Below are 20,564 nucleotides of genomic sequence, written 5' to 3'. Positions count from 1 at the left end.
TATCCAATTCTCCTCATCATAACACCAGTGTAAATCTGGAACAACTTCATTAACTTGTTTGGAGTTACATTGTTGTAAATCCAGAATAACTCCAACTAAGTCAACTGAGCTATTCCAGATTTACATCAGGATAACCAGAATTTGGCCTCTAGTTTTTTTTTTTTTTTTACTCTGGTTTAAAATTTTGCTTACATGTGCACTCTGACAAATTTGACCACTGGTTTTAAATTGGCAAAATAGATGGAATTCACACATCTTGAATCTTCCTACTTAATCTTAATTTTTAATTAAAACTAGTGACAACTATGAATAATTTAAATGAAAGCCAGAAACCTCTCAAATAATTTTTTTTATGACACACACACTTTGCATTCATCAAGTGTAAAATCGAGGCAATTTTCAAAGTTGCATTTACAACCTTAGTGACAAGAACAGCATTTTTGAGGTAGCTAAGGTCAAACAGCAACCCGCAGCACAAACAGCAACCCGCAGCAAAAAATACAAAAGTGCTCACACACTTTGGAAGCTCATTCTTTGGAGACAAAGTTATCATGCGCACATGAGTGTGTTTTAGAGAGAGACACATTATAAAGGGGGTGGAGTTTGAGGGCAGTGAGAATCTGACATAAGGGGTGCCTCTCAGCAGAGAAGCTTACAGAGAGTGGTGTTACATAAAACTGTAAAATTGTGTCAAACACACACACACACACACGGTATAGTATTTTCATTAAGTTTTCCACAAGGGTACAGCTCGCATGACTTCCGTAGAGAGTGGAGGGGACACTGGTGACATCTGTTTTTAAACAGGTCAAAGGAAAAAAGAAAGTGAATCCAGCCTGGAGTGATTAGGTCTCTGTTGTGTAGTTGTTGTATGACAGGGAAGGCAGTGAGGAAAAGTTATTATTCCACTGTCTTCCTCCGGCACCTGGTTGCATCATTGCCTGCTCTTTATATTTACTCAGAAGAACTTTGGCTTCTTGCTCATCCTGCAAAGAATTTTCTCCATATTCTTCCTTCAGCCACTGCCTGAACTGGAGAAGTTAAACATATAGTAGATATGCTAATTATTAACACAAACCAGATGCAGAAGTAATACTCCTCTTACACCACGGTATCTTTAATAGTAAATATCAACATCTTTTCAAGAACATTAAAGGAGTCAAAATAAATTCCAAATCACATCATTTAAACCTTTTACATTCTAACACTGATTGTCTAAAGAAGAGTGCCCCAAATACTGCATTTTATGGCCTTGAAACAGCAAAGCACTTAAACAAGTCAATGGGACCACTCATATGCTTAAAAAGTTACACACATACATAAGTGCTTTGCTGCATTGGGCTCTAAATTTAGAATCAGGTACTCCCACAGCACGTGCTTGTTCACAAATACAATCACACTTTGGGCGGAACAACTGGCAGAGTAATGGCCATTTTTACCAATTTAAATGTCACCCGGCACAAAGGTAAATTATGGAACTATTCACATTCATGGTGTCCTTGTCCAGACTGAAGCGTCAACAGAGGAGGTTTTGCAATAAATGAACGAATTAAACTAATAGTATTCACCCAAGAGTTCTGAAGGAACTCAGATATGAAATTGCAGAACTACTAACTGGCCTATGTAATCTATTGCTTAAATCAGCCTCTGTGCCAGATGACTGGAGGATAGCTAATGTAATGCTGATTTTCAAGAAAGGCTCCGGGAGACGATCCTGGCAATTACAGGCCAGTAAGCCTAATTTAATTACCAGACAAATTGCTTGAAACTATAGTAAAGAACAGGATTATCAGACACAAACATGAACACAGTATGTTGGGGGAAGAGTTAACATGGTTTTTGAAAAGGGAAATCATGCCTCACCAATCTAAGAATTCTTTGAGGCTGTCAATAAACATGCGGACAAGGATGAACCAGTTAATATAGTGTATTTGGACTTTCAGAAAACCTTTGACAAGATCCCACACCAAAGGCTCTTAAACATAGTAAGCAGTCATGCGATAAGAAAGAAGGTGCTATAATGGATCAGTAACTGGTTAAAAGATAAGAAACAAAGGGTAGGAATAAGCGGTCAGTTTTCGCAGTGGAGGGAGGCAAATAGCAGCATTCCCCAAGAATCTGTACTGGGATCAATGCTGTTCAACATATTCATAAATGATCTGGAAAAAAAGGGGCAAACAGTGAGGTGGCAAAGTTTGCAGATGATACAAAATTACTCAAGATAGTTCCGTCCAAAGTTGACTGCGAAGAGTTACCGAGAGATCTCACTAAACTGGTTGACTGGGCAACAAAATGGCAAATGAAATTCAATGTTGATAAATAAAACATAATTCACATTGGAAAACAATCACAACTATACCTACAAAATTATGGAGTCTAATCTAGCTGATTCCACTCAAGAAAGAGTTTGGAGTTTGTGTGGATAGTTCTCTGAAAACATCTGCTCAATGTGCAGCAGCAGTCAAAAAAAACTATGATGAAAAGTTAGAATGTTAGGAACCATAAGGAATGTTTCAACATACCAATGCTGGGGGGTGTAGTATATAGGCTGTTTAATACATACCTGGAAGTGCATTACTGTGCTTTTAAAATGATTTAGCTGGATGCAGGGAGAAGGGAAGGAAAACTTTTAAATGTTTAACATTTTATAAAATATGCATCTGCCCCCCCCCAAAAAGAAAAAAAGATTCCATTGCAGTCTCAGATACAATGTGTGATACAACTACAGCCTCAGACCCTGATCCTGCAAAGATTTATGCATGTGCTTAGTTTGATGTTGATGGGGCTACTCACGTGTGTCAAGTTAAGTATGAGCATAAGTCTTTGTGGGATTGGGAGCTAAACCAGGTGTTTTAAGCATTCAACATTTTACATAAGGCCAGTTCCTCAGCGGGCACAAGTCAGCATTGCTCCAATGACTTCAATGGAGGTATGTCGATTTACACCAGCTGATGACCTGGCCTATAATCTCTTGCTGTATCAAATAAGCACATTACAAATGTGTGCAAATTCTTTAACCTGCCTCTCCTTCTTCCTGCCTTGACTCGTCTCCCACTTACCTAACCCGGCAGTGAAGCCTCAATGCAGAAGCAATTACAATTGCTCTTACTCTGCTCAGCTGTTTGGGGGAGTGGGGGTTGGGAGTTTAAAAAAATAAGTGGCTCCTGCTCTTTATTCTTGCTTATTCTATATTCTCCACTACTGTCAATCAACTGAGCAAAGCAAGGCTGGTAGGCAGCACCTTCCCTCTCCAAGCCCTGCTATCACTGATTAGCTATGAATGCAAAACTATTTTAGGTCACATGACTCTTCCTTAATCAACTGTGTAATGTTTGGCAAGTTTAGGAAGAGTATGAAATATATTAGAGTGGAGGTATCCATTCAGTTAGTAACTATATGGGGATTGATCCTGTAAGGAACTCGGCAATTGCGCTCTGACCCAGCAAAGTACTTAAACACAGACTCACAAGTACGCAAAGAGTCGTAAAGGTATTAATGGGATTGCTCACATTCTTAAAAGTTGAGCACATGCTTAAGTGTTTTGCTGGATCAGGACCATAGTGCTCAGCCTCTTGCAGGATCAAACACATACAGAATAAGCAAAATATATTTATATTGAGGCCATAGCAAAGATGAGACCTTAACATAAGAATGGCCCTACTGGGTCAGACCAAAGGTCCATCTAGCCCAGTATCCTGTCTTCCAACAGTGGCCAGTGCCAGGTGCCCCAGAGGGAATGAACAGAACAGGTAATCATCAAGTGATCCATCCCCAGTCACTCATTTCCAGCTTCTGGCAAACAGAGGCTAGGGACACCATTCCTGCCCTAAATGCACATCTAAGGGAAATTTATCAATGATATATAACATGTTATGATCTTCAATGCCTAAAAGCCTAGAAGATCAAATCTAATGGATCAAATGTCCTGAAACCCCAATATACTTTGTACAGAGCTACCAGGGACAAGTGGTGCTGTAATTAAAAATTCAGGCCCAGATCCTCATTGAAATCAATAGAAGTACACTGATTCACACCTGCAGAGGATCAGGTCCCAAAAGTTGTGATTGAGAGATACAATAGCTTGCTACAACTTATGTCCACAGGTGAGCATTTTTTTTTTGTAGCCTAGTGCCGTCCTTTCAGTGAAGAAACTGCTGCATCCTTCCATTGTGACATGAAAAAAAAAGACGTTACTCTTTTCAAGGTTATTTGCATATACAATGACAATTAGGGTTATTAGCTCAGTCCAATTAGATCTGAAATGACTGTAAACCTTCATATAAGGGAGAAAGGAGACCAGTCTGGAAAGTCCCTTTATATTGTATCTTAAAAAGTCAGTTACTAACCCATTAATATCAGTTCTGAATGACCCAGGAAATATTCAGTTAAATATTTTCAAAAAACAAATATTTACAGTTGAAAACTGCATTCCTGAAATGCCACAGTAATTTCTCAGCTCTCTGCTGCAAGAAATCCTGGAAGAAAAATGAAGCCAACCTCCTCACCTTATTTACTTTCTTTTAAAAGAGCGTCTTGAGAAAGTATAGAGGACAGAAATGTGCTGAGCAATGTAAAATGGAGTTATGGTCAGAAAAGCAATTATGTAAAAACAGTACCTCCTTACTCAACAGACCTGTTCCAGGTGTGTGTTCAGCTGTATTTGTTTATGTTATTGACAAAAACAGGTTATTACTATTTTTCTAAACTCCCGTTAGCCCTGCAGAACCAACCCAGCTCAAGGAGAAGGAGCTGGATTCCATTCTGGTTCATGCATCATCCTCACAGTTGTTAGTTAAGTTCCGATTGTACAAAACGTTTATTACTGGTGATGATGCATAAGCCAGGACAAGAACCCAGCTTGACTTTCAGATCTCAGGTTTTGTTTACAACATTGTTAATTTGAAAAACTATTTTTTCTTGCTTTAACATCTAGGTAGATGTGAAAAAACAATTTTTACAGGAGCATCACTTGTACATTTGTATTATTGCCGCATTCTGGGCCATTTATCTTCTAATCTTTAACCTTCTAAAGTTATGATACAGTCTAAAACTTTATGCCTTAAGAAACCAAATTGGTCAACAAAAATCACTTACATGGTCAACATCATGTTTTTCAAACTCCTGTAGCTGCCTCTGGAAGCCCATGTTAGGATTGGCACAAGATCTCGATGCTCGTACAATAGACAATGCATCTTCCCAGCCAAAGTCTGTGATTGTCATGATGTAAGCGACTACCAAAGTTACGCTCCTGGAGACTCCAGCAAGACTGCAGCAGAAATGAGACAGAATAAATAGATACAAAATATGAAGTCTTAAAATAAATACGCTCATTATCGCATATAGCATCATAAATTTACACAGCACTTTACAGAGTAATATATACTACCTAAATTAAGGAGTTTAAAGTAATGAGCACATTGTGGCAGCTGTTCCTGTAGAACTATTGAGATATCTTTATGTTGTCTATGTACTGGACCTTAAAATGTAGAGGAGTGAATCTTGATTATCACTTCAAAAGTTTTTTCTCTTAATTAATTAGCCTCCCACCTTTTAATGTTCTCTGTATGTGTATATATATCTCCTCACTATATGTTCCATTCTATGCATCCGATGAAGTGGGCTGTAGCCCACGAAAGCTTATGCTCAAATAAATTTGTTAGTCTCTAAAGGTGCCACTAGTACTCCTGTTCTTTTTGCGGATACAGACTAACACAGCTGCTACTCTGAAACCTGCATGCAGTATGGGCACCCCAAGAGAGGAGCTGTACTGAAATTCAATTCAGATGAGAGTTTTTTTAAACAAAGAACAAATACAAAACCTCCATGAGAAAGCATGAGAACAATTTTGTATTGCTGTTTTTCTTAATATGAGTTATCCAGACATAAAAATAAAACACCCCCCCCCCCATACAGAATAGGGTCATGAAATAAGAAGGCAGCCTTTTCCAGCACAAATAGAGCTCTAATTTTAATGAGATTGGGTTTAAATTCATTAAACCTTCAGACTGAGTTGAACAATTAGAGCACAGGACTCAGTTCTCAGTTCTGTTTCTGGGTCTGCCACGGACATGCCGTGAGACTTTATTTCTCAGTGCCTCAGTTTCACCATCTGTGACACTGGGAGAATGACAGAACCTACCACTGTCAAGTGGTTTGACAGCTCTGAATGAAAAGTGGTGTTATTACTATAGATAAAAAATACATTTGAGTGACAGTTGTAGATTTGCTCACTTAGCACTTAACACTTTCAAAGAATATAAATGATAAAGCATAATATCAGCGAACTGTCTCAGAACACCCTCATGAAGTAGGTCAATATCCCCATTTTAAATATGAAGAGAGTGAGGTGCAGAGAGTTTAATCGACTTGTTCAAAGCTACACAATGAGCCAATGGCAGAACAGGATTAGAATGCTGGAGTTCCTACCTCCAAGTCCAGTGCTCAAACTACTAGACCCGACTCTAGATATCGGTTTTGAAATGCTGGTTAGACATTGCAGCAATGCACAAGGACCACAAGCAATGACAGTAAGAAAAACCACGATGGGCTTTCCTTTTTTCTGTTCCAACTCTTTGAAGGCAGTTAATGTCTCAGGACTCCCTCTCTAATCAGTAATCTGCTCGAAACAGCTGTGATATTTGAATGCTTCAGTGAAGCTTAAAATATCAGTTTCTGTTGAGGAAAATTTCCAGCAGCCCTAAAGCAGCAAAAATAGTTGCAACAGGAACTGATAAAATTATTAGGATTACAGGAACTGTCTGTGAGAGAAGAAAATGGTGACTAGCATTAATCAGAAAAATAGATGATGCAACACTATTGGTAAAATAGAACACAGGGAACAGATAGTTCCAAGGTCCGAGTGGGGGACTGGAGTCAGCAGATCTGGATTTCACTCCTGGCTCTGCCACTGACACATCGTGCGCTCCGGCAGCCACTTAACCTCTCTGTGCCTCAATATCCACAGTGGAGCCAGGCTTAACGAGCATTTTTAATTTTGATGGGGGATCCTCAGATGTGAGGTGCTATCTAAGTACAAAAGTATTATTATTAAAAAAGAAAGAGAAGGGTGGGCAACGCTAATTTATCACTGACAACAAAATGGGGGGGGGGGGAATTAAGAATATTCTTAAACAATTGACATACGTACCAGTGAACAAGACAGCCCTCACCTCTAAGCCGGCACTCATGGATAAACTTGATGCTCTCTTTGAAATGTCTTGTCCTGAAAACAGAAGCAAGAGGGAAATACAAAGCACTGGGCTTTAGTAAAATCATGACTAAGAGAAAAAAAGTGAGAAAAATATTTTAAAAGTCACTTAATATGGTTCGCAAAATACAGTACATTAAAAAGCAACCAACAGATACTACGCAGTTGCCTTCATGATTCCTTATTTTAAATATGAATGGAAACTTTAGTATCTCAGGCACCACTCTTATAGTCATCGTAGACAAATACTTTCTGCTGATGACTGACAAATCTCCCTCCCTTCCTCCCAGCGTGCAACTATGTTCGTTTGTCTTTCTGACATTTCCTTGTGGAGGCCTGCCATCAGCTGAAACTTAGCATGGCCAAAACAGAGCTCCTGATTTTTTCCGTAAAGACCTCCCTTCCCTCCTCTTTCTCTGTCACAGCAGACATCACAACGACCCAAGCTCGTCCAGGCCATGTCTAAATCTTGCCACTTCTTCCTGCACAATATCTCCAAGATCCACCTTTTCTCTCTGATCACACTGCCAAAAGTCTTGTTCAACCCTTGATCACTTTGCACTTTGACTACTGTAGTCTCTTCTTCTCTGGCTTTCACAACTCCAAACTCCATCCTCCCCCCAACTCAAATCCTTCCAAAATGCTGCTAAGATCATCATTCTTGGCTCATTACTCCACCTATAGCAATCGACTCAAGACTCTCTCCATTGGTTCCCTCTCTTCCACTGCATGAAATACAAACTTCTTCTCCTTACTTTCAAAGCCCTCCACAGTGTAGCCCCACCACCACCAAGAACTTGCACACATCCTATTACAATTTGTTTCCCAGTCTTTCAGGCCTTCAGTCTCAGCCTACTCATTTGGCTCATCCACTCGTTAGGTCTCATCTTTTAGACTGGAAGTTCTTTAGTGTATGTGGTCATTTTTATATGCTTGTACTGCACCTAGCATAATGTGTCCCAACCTCATTGTGGCCATTAGGTGCTACTGCAATATAAATGTTTCATAACAAAAAACAGTTACTTACTGGTGCATCTGACGATGCGGGTATTCACCCACGAAAGCTTATGCTCCAATACATCTGTTGGTCTATAAGGTGCCACAGGACTCTTTGTTGCTTTTTACAGATCCAGACTAACACAGCTACCCCTCCGATACTTACCTGTACAGTCACTGTTGTTCTTCAAGATGTACATTCCACTGTAGGTGGATGTGCACCCAACACACTCCAGCCAGAGACTTTTACCAGCCATACCAGCAGGCAGCACATGCGCCCTTGCTATCCTCATGCACCAAACCAAGGGTATAAAGGGGTGTGATTGCCATCTCCTTCTCCCTTTCTTTGCACTGCTGGTAAGCTAAACTCAAAGTAGCGGGGAAGGTGGGAGAGTCGCAGAATCTCGCAGCACATCTCAAACAACAACAGTTACTTATCTGTACAGTAACCATTTTTGACTCCGTGGGGCGATTGTGCACACACATTCCACTGTAGCTGATTCACCCGCAGTTTCCTTGCAGCTGGTGGATATCAGATGACTTGAAGAGAGACCGCAACACCAACTGGCTGAAGTTGGTGTCCTCTAATGAACCTTGAGTAACAGTATCTGGAGAAGGTATGTACAGATGACCACATTGCTGCTTTGCAAATGGCTGCTATAGGAACGTTACTCAAGAAGGCTGACAAAATGGAAGGAACCCTCATGGAGTGGGCTCCTTTGCAGAGAGACGTTTGCCAGATCATAACAAAGCTCAGTACAATCTGAAATTCAATGTGAAATATGCTCGACTGTAACAGGTTGCCCTTTAACCCTGTCAGCGTAGGCAACAAACAGTCTAGGAGAGGATCTGAAAGACTTTGTGAGGTGCAGGTAAAATGTCAGAGCCCTCCCAATCATCCCATCATTTTCACTGACCGCAGAAGCAAGGACATTGCTGCCAAAGGTCCAAAGAGGGGTCTCACCAAATGGGACAATATTAAAATTCAGGTCCCATGAAGGTACTGGTTCAGACTCTGGAGGGTATATGTGGATAAGAACCCTTAAAAATATGGGTACCGGGGATTGAAAACCTGTCCACTCGTGGGCGTGCTGCAGAAATTGCTGCTCAATGGAGAGCTGAGAGACCAAAGGATTTCAGATGAAGTAACGTAGTCTGGCATAAATATGTCTAATCTCTGTGTTATCAGGAGATAACTGATGTGATTCCGCCCAGACTGAAAACCTTTTCCATTTTGCTTCATACATGGCTCTTGTGGAATCCTTTTTGCTGTTCACCAGAACAGCTTGGACTTCTCAGGAGCAGACTTTCTCCTCATTGATCAACCAGAGATCATCATACTGTTAGGTGAAGATATTGTAGGTTAGGGTGCAGTGACTTGCTTTGGTTTTGAGACAAGAAATTCTCAAGCAGAGATAGAGGTATGGGTGGCCAGATGGAGAGTTGCTGTAGGTCCATGTGCTAGTACTGCCTTGGTCAGGCAAGCGCTAGGAGGTTTAAGGTTCTTTATCTCTTAGTTTCCTTATCATCCTTGGAATCAGAGAGACTGGAGGAAACATGGCACCAGATGTCCCAAACAGGGAAAAAATAAAGACATTAATAATAGAACCTGGGCTGTGACCTGCCCTAGAACAGAACCTCCTGCAGTTATTGTTCAGGTTGGTTACAAAGAGGTCTATTATTGGATAACCCCACTAATGGAAGTTCTGCTGCAGAATGGCCTCTTTATTGACCACTCGTGATGATCTATGAGGTATCTGCTGATGGAATCTGCAATATAGCGTTCCTCACTCCTGAGAGGTGAAAGACATTTAGTGAGATATTGGTCTTTATACAGAAGTTTCACAAGTGGATCGCTTCCTGGCATAGCTGAGACAACCTTTCATCTCCCTGCTTGTTCAGATAAAACACAGCAGTGATGTTGTTGGTAAGATCTTGAACCACCTGATGGTGATGAACACCTTGCATCCCAAAGAATAGCTCAAAGTTCCAGCATATTTTTATGGAATGAAAGTTCCTTAGATGTCCAAAGTGCTTGAGCCTGAAGTTGACTCAGATAGGCCCCTCAATCCCTGGTGGACGCATCTATTACAAAAATCATAGTTGGTTCTGGTGGAAGGAATGGAACCCCTCTGCCTACATTCTGAGGTGTTAACGGGGCTGAAGCTCTTGGGCAGATACACAAAGCAGCATATCCAGCAAATGTTTGCTGGATGATATGCTGAGCGAAGCCAGGTCTACAGACATCTGAGGTAAAGTCTGGCATGCTGAGTTCACTTACGTACACAAGGCCATGTGACCCAACAACTCTAGACATGAATTCACTGTGGTCCTCAGGTTGGAATTGAGGCTCTCGGACAAAGACCATGGACTGGAACTTGTTTGTCGGGAGGTAAGCAATGGGAATTGTGGCATCGAGATCTACCCCTATGAAATTTACTTGCTGCACTGCTTGTAATGTTGATTCCTCTACATTCAGTTTTCAATCTAGACCAAAGAACAGATGTCTGATGACAAGAATGCTTTTTTGATTGTGAGATCCTGACCTTTTCTGACCAAGCCTACTGTCCAGGTAGGGAAATATTTTAACTCCTAAACGGTGCAGGTGAGCTACTGCTACCATCATACACTTGATAAATACCCTTAGGCCAAGGATAGGCTGGTGGGCAGCACAGTGTATGAGCAGTGCATGTTGTTTGAATCAAAGATACTTTATGTGGCCAAGATATATTGCCATGTGAAAATACGCATCCTGCAGGTCAAGGGCAGCATATCCCTCTCTGAGATTGGTAATAGATGTCAAGTTGACTGTCTTTTTGATAAGATGGTTTGGCTTTCTTAAATCCAGAATGGGCCGAAGGCCACCTCTCTTTTTAGGAATCAGAAAGTAGCAGAAATAGAAATCTTTCCCTCTCTGTTGATAAGGAACTTCCTCTCTGGCCCCCAATTCCAACAGAAACTGTACTTCTTGATGTAAAACAACCTCATAAGATGGGTCCCTGAAAAGAGACAAGGAAGGCAGGTTGAGGAAAGGAAAGGACATGAACTGGATAATGTATCCTTCTCTTACTGTGCTGAGCACCTATTTGTCCAACGTAATCTCCGTCCATGCACTATAAAAGAGAGACAGCATTTCCAAAATGGAGGGTCTGGATGTAGTAGATGAAACATGGTCAGCACGCAGTCATCAATCGAGATATCAAAACGACTGCTTCAAAGTGTACAAAAAGTCTGGTGAGAAGGATCCGTGATGCCAATGGGGGACATCTAAGCGGCTTAGATCTCCTTCTAGAGGCATCCTGAGATCTCTGCTGGTAGTAAGCTCTGTACTGTGTTTTGGGCCTCAAACTGCTTCCTCTTTTAGTTATTGGGGTGTAAACACCCAGCAAACAAAGCGATGGATAAGAATCTTTCAACATGTGCATGGCGTCATCAGTTTTCTGAGAAAACAGTTTAGCACCTTCAAATGGTAGGATCTTCTATTGCATTTTTAATTGTTTAGGAATGCCAGAGACCTGCAACCAAAAAGAGTGTCTCATTGAGATGGCTGTACCCATCAAACATGATGCAGGATCGGATACACCAATAGCTGCTTGGACAGACATTCAAGCAGTGAGATGACCTTGAAGACAATGACCAAAAAGTGATCCCTATATTCTTCAGGCAGTTTGTCCAAAAATAAATAAATAAATAAAATTGAAATTTCTGAGCAGTTTATAAAGGTGCATTTGGACAAAAATGCCAGGTAATTTGATACCCTTATCTGAAGGTTCGTGGTAATACAAGCCTTTTTGCTATATAGGTCCAGTCTCTTACACTCCCTATCCTTCATGGGTAGCCTGAGGGCGAGACTGCCTCAAATGTTCTTTTGTTTCTGTCACCACTAATGAGTCTGGGATGGGGTAAGTGAAGAAATACACAAATTCTTGCTGGGGAACCTGATACCATCTGTCCATTCATTTGGCAGTGGGTGGAATAGAGACCAGTGTCTGCCAAAGGATCTTTGCAAGTTCAAGCAAGGCTTAATTAATGGGATGGGCAACCTTTCCCAGAATGGGAGTTTGTTCAGATGTAGACACCCTCCTAATGGGGTCTTGAAAACCTTTAAAGTCCTCAAGAGGTGGTGATGTTTACTCTGGGGCGATGGACTCCTCTGGGGAAGAGGAAGAAATATGTGGGGAAAATATTCAGGAGTTCCTCTCTCTAGTTCCCTCCTTTTTGGAACCCAGAGAGGAAGAGGAAGGTTGTAGATTAGGAGGAGGCTCTTCTCTGGTTGCTATAGGTACTGGAGAAGTTGACTTTCTCTGGGACAGAGTAGCTGACAGGGGGCATAAATTCTCTTGGACCAATCCAAGAGGTCCCATAAGGCCAAGTAGAGCAGTCACCCCTCTGACATGGTACCCACCACCATAAGCATCTTTATAATATTGTTCCTTGCTCTGGGTATTCCTAGAACTTGATCTGTATGGTGACCTGAAAGACCTTGATGGAGATATGCGTCTATCATGGTCAGAGTCTAAAGAGAGGGAAATACAACTCTCCTCAGTGAATGGTGGAGCAGTCCCATTAGGCATCCGTGGAGGTCTTGACACCTGCAACACACATGCTACCCCAATGGTACCAACACTGATGTATCTGATGGTGCTGGTGGAAGCAGATGAGGCAGACAGATGAGAAGGCGACACGGACGGTGCTGATGGAGTTGACACAGACTGTATCAATGAAGCAGATGGAACTGCCGGTGCCATGGTGATAATTGGTGCTAGTGATATAGTGGAGGCCATTACGTTTGGAACTGGATGACACAAAAGGGAGAGTCCAGGAGCGGGAGACAAAAGATATTCTGCCACGAAAAAAGCCGGAAGCATCAATGGTACGGTTAGCAGAAATGAGTTATCAGCCACTATCACTGGAGGTGCCGGACGTGATGAGCCAGGGTCAAAGCCCTCTTTAGTAGAAGTGAAGACACTGGTCTCACTGACTCTGTTAGAGCTGGCGCCAATGGTGTCCCTTTGGATGGGTGCTGGTGAGTGAGTGTTGGTGCTTGTGACCAGACCTTGACTCAGCACCAGAGGACTTTTATTGAGCACTTTTTTGTGAGGCAAAAAGTGGTACCTTGGAGGTTTGTCAGCCTCTGAAGACAAAGATGGTTTTGAGTGCTTCAAGGAGGCAGAAGGAGAAGATAATGAGTGAAGCTTCTCACCAGAGTTTGGCTTAAAGGCTGAGGCAGCTGGAGGGGCAACCTCATGGACAAAATCTCCATCCTCTTGAGGTCAGTGTTGGGCTCGGACGAGGGCCACATGCCTTTCTTAAGGAGATGCACTCTAAGGGGAAAATCCCTTTGTTTCTTCATTCTTATCAAGAAATAGGATATTTGTCCCTCACATGTCCCTTGCCCAAGCAGACTGGGCAACTTTTGTGCTTATTGCTAACTAACTGTGCACAAGAGTTTTTGCTTTTCAAAAGCTGGCTAACCAAAGTTCAAGAGCAAGAGGGATCTCCAACTCTCGCCATGGGTGGCAAGGAAGAATTGAGAGGGAGGTGGCCACTATGCCACTTTGTCCCCTTGGCTCGGCACCCAAGGAGAGCGAGCCAGCATGCCTGCTGATAACAGTCTACGATTTGAGTGCATTGGGTGCACATACACCTACAGTGGAACATATATATGCACAATCACTTGAAGGAGAGCACTGAAATATTATCGGCAATAGTATATGCATATGGGACAGATCCTGCAAGGACAAGCAGTTGCAGACCTATTGGTAAATATGAAGCTGAAAACAGGATCACCGAATACCCATGAAACATTTATTGTATATTCAAGATGTTGCCCCTCTCTGGATAAATATTAGCCCACAAAAAGAAAAAGAGAGAAGCCTCAGCCTAGCCCATACAAAAATCAGGAATGCCAGAGAAAGGGAGCTTCCCTTTCCACTCAAGAGAGCAGCTGTTGAGGCAGCGAGCAAACTTAGCATTCCAAGAGACCATCGGGCAGAAGCATGTAACGGACTTCAATACCAGAGAATTACTGTCTTGTCTACACATGGACTTGTACTGGTTTACCTTACAGTGTGATTTTAAACCGATGTAGTTAACTGGTGCAAAAGGCCACGTGGACACCTTTTCAGGTTTAAACCAGGTTTATTTTGGCTTATCTTAAATCACTTAAGTACATGGTTAAATCAAACCAAAATAAGAACAAAAATAAAAAAATTGACCATGCATGAGTTTGCATTGGCTTAGTTACATTGGTGTGAGCTTGAGAGTTAGACAAGGCCTTGGTACAATCCCCCAGATCAGAACAGTGAGAATGCAGAGACAATACTTCTGCAAAATCTACCAGATTAACAAGAATGGGAGGGATTTTACTGACCCAATGGAAACCGGTTGAATTGCACACCAGTATATCGTTTGGGGATTTAGTATCTTGCTAGACACCCAGCCTGCTTGAGGGTCAACTAAATGACTAATTCATGGAGTAGTTCATTCAGAATCATACAAGACACTCTATGTAACTCACTCCTCTGTAATGCACAGGGATTAGTTCAGGAGAAACAATGAGGAAGAAAGTAATGGAGAAAATAGCTGAAACGGCACTCTTCTCTCCTACCCCCTTAACTTGCAGGTACTCTAGAAATAAGAATCCACAATGGGAGGAAAACTGTGTCACCAACAACGCTACTAGCTCTTCCTCTGCCTGCGCCTGTGGGGGCTTTCAACAGACAGGCATCCTAACCCTGGAGCTTTTCACCCACATCCTGGTCTAGATTTGCTGTGAATACAGCCTGCATGTCCCCACCAATGAAAGCCAGGCAGGGGGAACCATCCAGCGTAAGAGGTGGGTATCCCTCAGAAAGCAGGTAAGATTGCTGCAGGAGGAAGTGGCTCATCTGTGTAGCATCCAGGAGCCCAAGGACTTCATCAACAGGATGCACATGAAACATCTGGGATGGAGGATGAGAGCCAACCACACATTACAGCAGTACCAGAGGAGGAAGGAGAACCAGCTGCTCTACGGGGAGGAGACTGGCTGCTGGCCACTTCAGGTAGTAGGCAGTGCTCCAGCCTGTGGTCAAGAACAAATATGCTATATTGGCAACAAGAGGCGAGGATCAGACTCCAGTGACTGAGGAGAGTCCCGAAGGCTCAGAAGCTCACAGGCACCACACCCAAGATGAGGAAGTGTAGGTCAGGGACTCCCTTCTAAGGGGGATGGAGCAACTATCTGCTAACCTGATGTCCCAGGAAGTGGGCTGCAGTTGCAGAAGCTCACACATCCTTCCAATCACTACCCAGTGCTGCTCATCCACATGTGGCACTCATGATACTGCCAGGTATGACCCTGAGCAGATCAGCAGTGACTACGAGACTCTGGGAGTGAGGGTGAAGGAGTCGAGCACTTAGGTTGTGTATTCGTCCATCCTCCCAGCTGAGGTTAGGGGCTCAGGCCGAGATACAAGCAACTTGGAGATAAAGGCATCGCTGCGCACATGGTGTTGATAGGAGGGCTTCAGCTTCCTTGACTATGGGATGTGGTTCCTGGACGGAAGAGACAAGGCAACTGGACCAAGAATGGAAGAGTATCTTCATGCGCTGACTCACCAACCTAGTGAGGAGGGCTTTAAACTAGGTTCAGAGGAGACAAAAGCACACAGAAGCAAAAAAGGCAACCTTAATAGAGGGCTAGATGTCGGGGAGGGGGCGGGATGGAAAACTACAATAGGGTCAAAGAAGCAGCAAGAAGGAAATCAGTGGGGGAATCTGCTCAGCACATTAGATGTCTGTACACAAATGCAAGGAGTAAGGGGAATGAACAGGAAGAATGGAATGATTAGTAAATAAGCTATATTATGATTTAACTGACATTATACATCAAGAATATATACACTTGTTCTGAGGTCCAGAAGGAGGCGAGAGGCAGACCAGCTGAAAGTCTTTGGGTAACGATAAAAGACGGAAAAAAAAGGGGTGACATCATGGTAGGGCAGGGGTAGGCAAACTTTTTAGCCCGAAAACCACATCTGGGTGGGGAAATTGTATGCAGGGCCATGAATGTAGGGCTGGGACAGGAGGTTGGTGGGCTGGAGGGGGTGTGGTGTGCAGGAACGGGCTCAGGGCAAGGGGTTAGGGTGCAGGAGTGGTGCGGGGCTCAGGGCAGGGGGTGCGGAGTGCAGGAGGGGGCTAAGGGCAGGGAGTGTGCAGTGTGGGAGTGGTGTGGCAGAGGCTCAAGGCAGGGGGTTCGGAGGCTCAGGGTTGTGGATTGGGGTGCAGGAGGGGTTCGGGGTGCAGGCTCCAGCCCGGCGCCGCTTACCTCAAGCAGCTCCAGGGTGGCAGCTGCGCGCAGAAGGGCTAAGGCAGGCTCCCTGCCTGCCCTGGCCTCGTGCCGCTCCCAGAAGTGGCCAGCATGTCCAGCAGTGGTTACTGGGGAGGTGGGGGGGCAGGCAGCTCCACCGTGCACTGTCATCACCTGCAGGTACACCCCCAAAGCTCCCATTGGCCGCGGTTCCCCATTCCCAGCCAATGGGAGCTGCGGGGTGAGGTGCCTGCAGGCGAGGACAGCGCATGGAGCCCTCCACCTCCCTCCCCCGGGGCCGCAGAGACGTGGTGCTGGCTGCTTCTGGGAGCAGCGTGGAGCCAGGGCAGACAGGAAGCCTGCCTTAGCCCCCCTGCTCCATAGGGCTGGCAATCCCGCGGGCCAGATTGAAAGCCCTGACGGGCCGGATCCAGCCCACGGGCCATAGTTTGCCCTCGCCTGTGGTAGTGGGTCTATTATAGACCATCAAATCAGGAAGAGGTGGATGAGGCATTTCTAGAACAAATAACAGAAATATCCAAAACAAGACCTGGTAGTACTGGGGGACTTTAACACACCAGATATCTGTTGGAAGAGTAATACAGCAAAACAAAATTTCTAGTATGTTCTTGGAATGTATTGGGGACAACTTTTTGTTTCAAAAGGTGGAGAAAATAACTAGGGGGACAGCCATTTTTTACTTGATTCTGACCAATAGGGAGGAATTGGTTGTAAATCTGACGGCGGGAGGCAATTTGGGTGAATGTGATCATGAAATAATAGATTTCATGATTCTAAGACAAGGAAGGAGCGAGAGCAGCAGAATAAGGACAATGGGATTTCAAAAAAGCAGACTTTCAAAAAATTCAGAGAAATGGTAGGGGTAAGGTCCCATGGGAAGGAAATCTAAGAGAAAAAGGAGTTTGGGAGAGCTGGCAGTTTCTCAAGATGACAATATTAAAGGCACAATTTCAAACTATCCTGATGTGAAGGAAAAAAAATAGAAAGAATAGTAAAAGGCCAATAAGACTCCATCAAGAGCACTTTAATGACGTGAAACTCATTAAGGAATCCTACAAAAAGTGGAAACATGGACAAATCGCTAAGAAGTAGTACAAAAGAATAGCACAAGCATGTAGGGACAAAATCAGAAAGGTTAAGGCACCAAATGAGTTACACCTAGCAAGGTACATAAAAGGCAATAAGAAGAGGTTCTTTAAATACATTAAGAGCAAGAGAAAGACAGAGAACAGTATAGGTCCTCTACTTAATGGAGAAGAATTAATAACTGATGACATCAAGAAAGCTGAGGTGTTTAATTCCTCTTGTGCTTCAGCCTCCACTAAAAGGGCTAATATTGACCAGATACTCAACATAATTAACATTAACAACGAGGGTAAAAGAAGGCAAGACAAAAATAGGGAAAGATCAGGTTAAAGAATATTTAGACAAGTTAGATGTATTCAAGTTAGCTGGGCCTGATGAAATTCACCTTAGGGCACTTAAGGAACTAGCTGAAGCAATCTCAGAACTGTTAGCAATTATCTTTCAGAACTCATGGAGGACACATGAGGACGAGGAGAATTGAAGGAAGGCAAACTAGTACCTATTTTTAAAAGGGGGCAACAAAGAGGACCTGGGCAATTATAGACAAGTCAGCCTAACTTCTATACCTGGAAAGATACTGGAACAAATTATTAAACAAGCCATTTGTAAGCATAGAGAGGATGATAGGGTTATAAGGAATAGCCAGCATGGATTTGTCACAAACAAATCATACCAAACCAACCTAACTTCCTTCTTTGCCAAGGTTACTGACCTCGTAGATAGAGACAAAGCAGTACTCATGATATAGGTGGACTTCAGTAAGGCTTTTGATGTAGTCCCACATTCTCATAAGCAAACTAGGGAAATGTGGTCTAGATGGAATTACTATAAAGTGCGTGTACACCTGGTTGAAAGACCTCACTCAAAGAATAGTTATCAATTACTGTATATTCTTGATCATAAGCCAATCTGTTTATAAGCCGACCCCCTCCCCAAGATGGATAAGTAATAATGGAAATTTTTTATGACCCATTCATAAGCCGACCCTGTAATTCAGGGGTCGGCAAACTTTGGCTCCTGGTCCATCAGGATAAGCCGCTGGCGGGCCGAGACAGTTTGTTTACCTTGAGCGTCCACAGACACGGAGGTAAACTTAAGTAAACAAAGTGTCCCGGCCCACCAGCGGCTTACCCTGATAGATCGGGACAGCAACTGGGGGGGGAAATTTGGGGGGGGGGAATGGAGAGGGGGGGAAGAGAAGCTGAGGGTCAGGGGAGTAACCCCTGTGACCACCCCCCACATGACCCCACCCCTAGCCTGGGACCCCCACACTCTCCCCATCCCTTCCCACCTTAGCTGGGGAGGGCTAGGTGAGGATGTCTCTGGCCTGGCTGGAGCTGCTCCGGCAGGCTGGGCAGTGCAGCCACAGCCTGCTTCGGTGGGCTAGACCGGGTGGCACGGCCGCAACCTGCTTTGGAGCGTGGGGCCGGGCGGCGCGGACACAGCCTGCCAGCCCCGGAGCTGCAGCTGCTTTGGAGGCTGGGGGGAGAACAGCGTGGCCAGAAGCGGAGAGACACCTCTTCCCTTCTGGTTCTGCTGGCTGTGCTGCCTCCCTTTGCTCCCTCTGTTGGGGGGAGGGGCTGGGTCCCACCTCTCCCTCTCTATGCCCATTCATAAGCCGATCCCCTTCTCTGATGCTTCCCTTTTTTACTAAAAAAAATTCGGCTTATGAACGAGTATATACAGTATTCTCTTTCAACCTGGAAGGGCATGTATAAGGAGGTCCTACAGGGATCAGTCCTGTGTCTGGAACTATTCAATATCTTTAATGACTTGGATAATGGAGTGAAGAGTATGCTTATAAAATCTGTGGATGACACCAAGCTGGGAGGTGATTAACAAACAAACTTGACAAATTAGAGATTTGATCTGAAATCCATAAAATGAAACTCAATAAAGACAAGTGCAAAGTACTAAACTTACGAAAGAAAAATCAAATGTACAACTATAAAAATGGGGAATAACTTGGTTAGGTGGCTGGAAAGGAGCTGGGGATTATAGTGGATCACAAATTGAATGTGAGTCAACAATGTGATGCCGTTGCAAAAAGTCTAATATTGTGGGGTGTATTAACAAGAGTGTCTTATGGGAGGTAATTGCCCCCACTCTACTCAGCGCTGGTGAGGCCTGAGCTCGAGTACCCTGTCCAATTCTGGACACTTTAGGAAAGATGTGGACAAACTGAAGAACACCCAGACGAGAGCAACAAAAATGATAAAAAGTTTAGAAAAAAAATGGCCTATGAAGAAAGGTTAAAAAAAACTGGATATGTTTAACGTTGAGAAAAGCGGACTGAGGACCTAATAACAATCTTCAAATATGCTACGGAGCTAATATAAAGAGGACGGTGATCAATTGTTCTCCATGTCCACTGAAGGTAGCACACGAAGTAATGGGCTTAATTTGCAGTATGAGCGTTAGATTAGATCAGAAGTCCCCAAACTGTGAGATGCGCCCTAGGGGGCACAGAGGAACATTCGAGGGGGCGCGGCAGGGCCTGGGACAGCCCTCACACGAGGCGGGGCGGGAGCGACACCCAGAACCACTCCGTTCCCAGCTCTGCTGCGGTCCTGGCTCCCCGCCCCCAGCCTCGGTCCCTTACCTTGGCCTGGCCATGGCTCCGTACACAGCCTTGGCCCTGGCCCCTGGCTGCAGCTCTGTTCCTGGCCCCAAACCCACCCCCAGCTGTGGCCCCAGCCTCGTCCTGCTTACCCCTGTCCCACTCCCTCCCCCCAACCCATGGCCATGGCTCCGGGAGGGCAGGGGCAGGGACATGGACAGGGGAAGGGGAGGGGGCGTGACCCTGAGCATTTCAAGACCACTGGGTTAGATACTAGGACACACTTTCTAACTACAAGGATAGTTTAGTTCTGGAATAGGCTTACAAGGGAGGTTGTGGAATCCCCAACATTGGAGGCTTTCAAGGACAGGATGGACAAAACCCCTGTCAGGAATGGCCCA

The 20,564-nt window shown here is 44.0% G+C and overlaps 1 protein-coding gene across 2 annotated transcripts in view; it reads right to left on the bottom strand.

Annotated features, from left to right (window-relative positions):
- Window positions 1-261: 261 nt before the first annotated feature.
- Window positions 262-20,564, bottom strand: part of DUSP22 (dual specificity phosphatase 22) — a 65,540-nt gene continuing 45,237 nt past the window's right edge. For both annotated transcript variants that reach the window (XM_054018756.1, XM_054018757.1), the window contains exons 5-7: window positions 7,148-7,222; window positions 5,095-5,266; window positions 262-1,031 (exon numbers count right to left, since the gene is read on the bottom strand). In XM_054018756.1, coding sequence (XP_053874731.1) covers window positions 846-1,031; window positions 5,095-5,266; window positions 7,148-7,222 — 433 coding nt within the window. In that variant the 3' untranslated portion in view covers window positions 262-845. The remainder of the gene's footprint in view (window positions 1,032-5,094; window positions 5,267-7,147; window positions 7,223-20,564) is intronic.

The sequence above is a fragment of the Malaclemys terrapin genome, chromosome 2 (genome assembly GCF_027887155.1).
Source record: "Malaclemys terrapin pileata isolate rMalTer1 chromosome 2, rMalTer1.hap1, whole genome shotgun sequence".
NCBI lineage: Eukaryota > Metazoa > Chordata > Testudines > Emydidae > Malaclemys > Malaclemys terrapin.
This window is presented reverse-complemented; position numbering and strand designations above follow the sequence as displayed.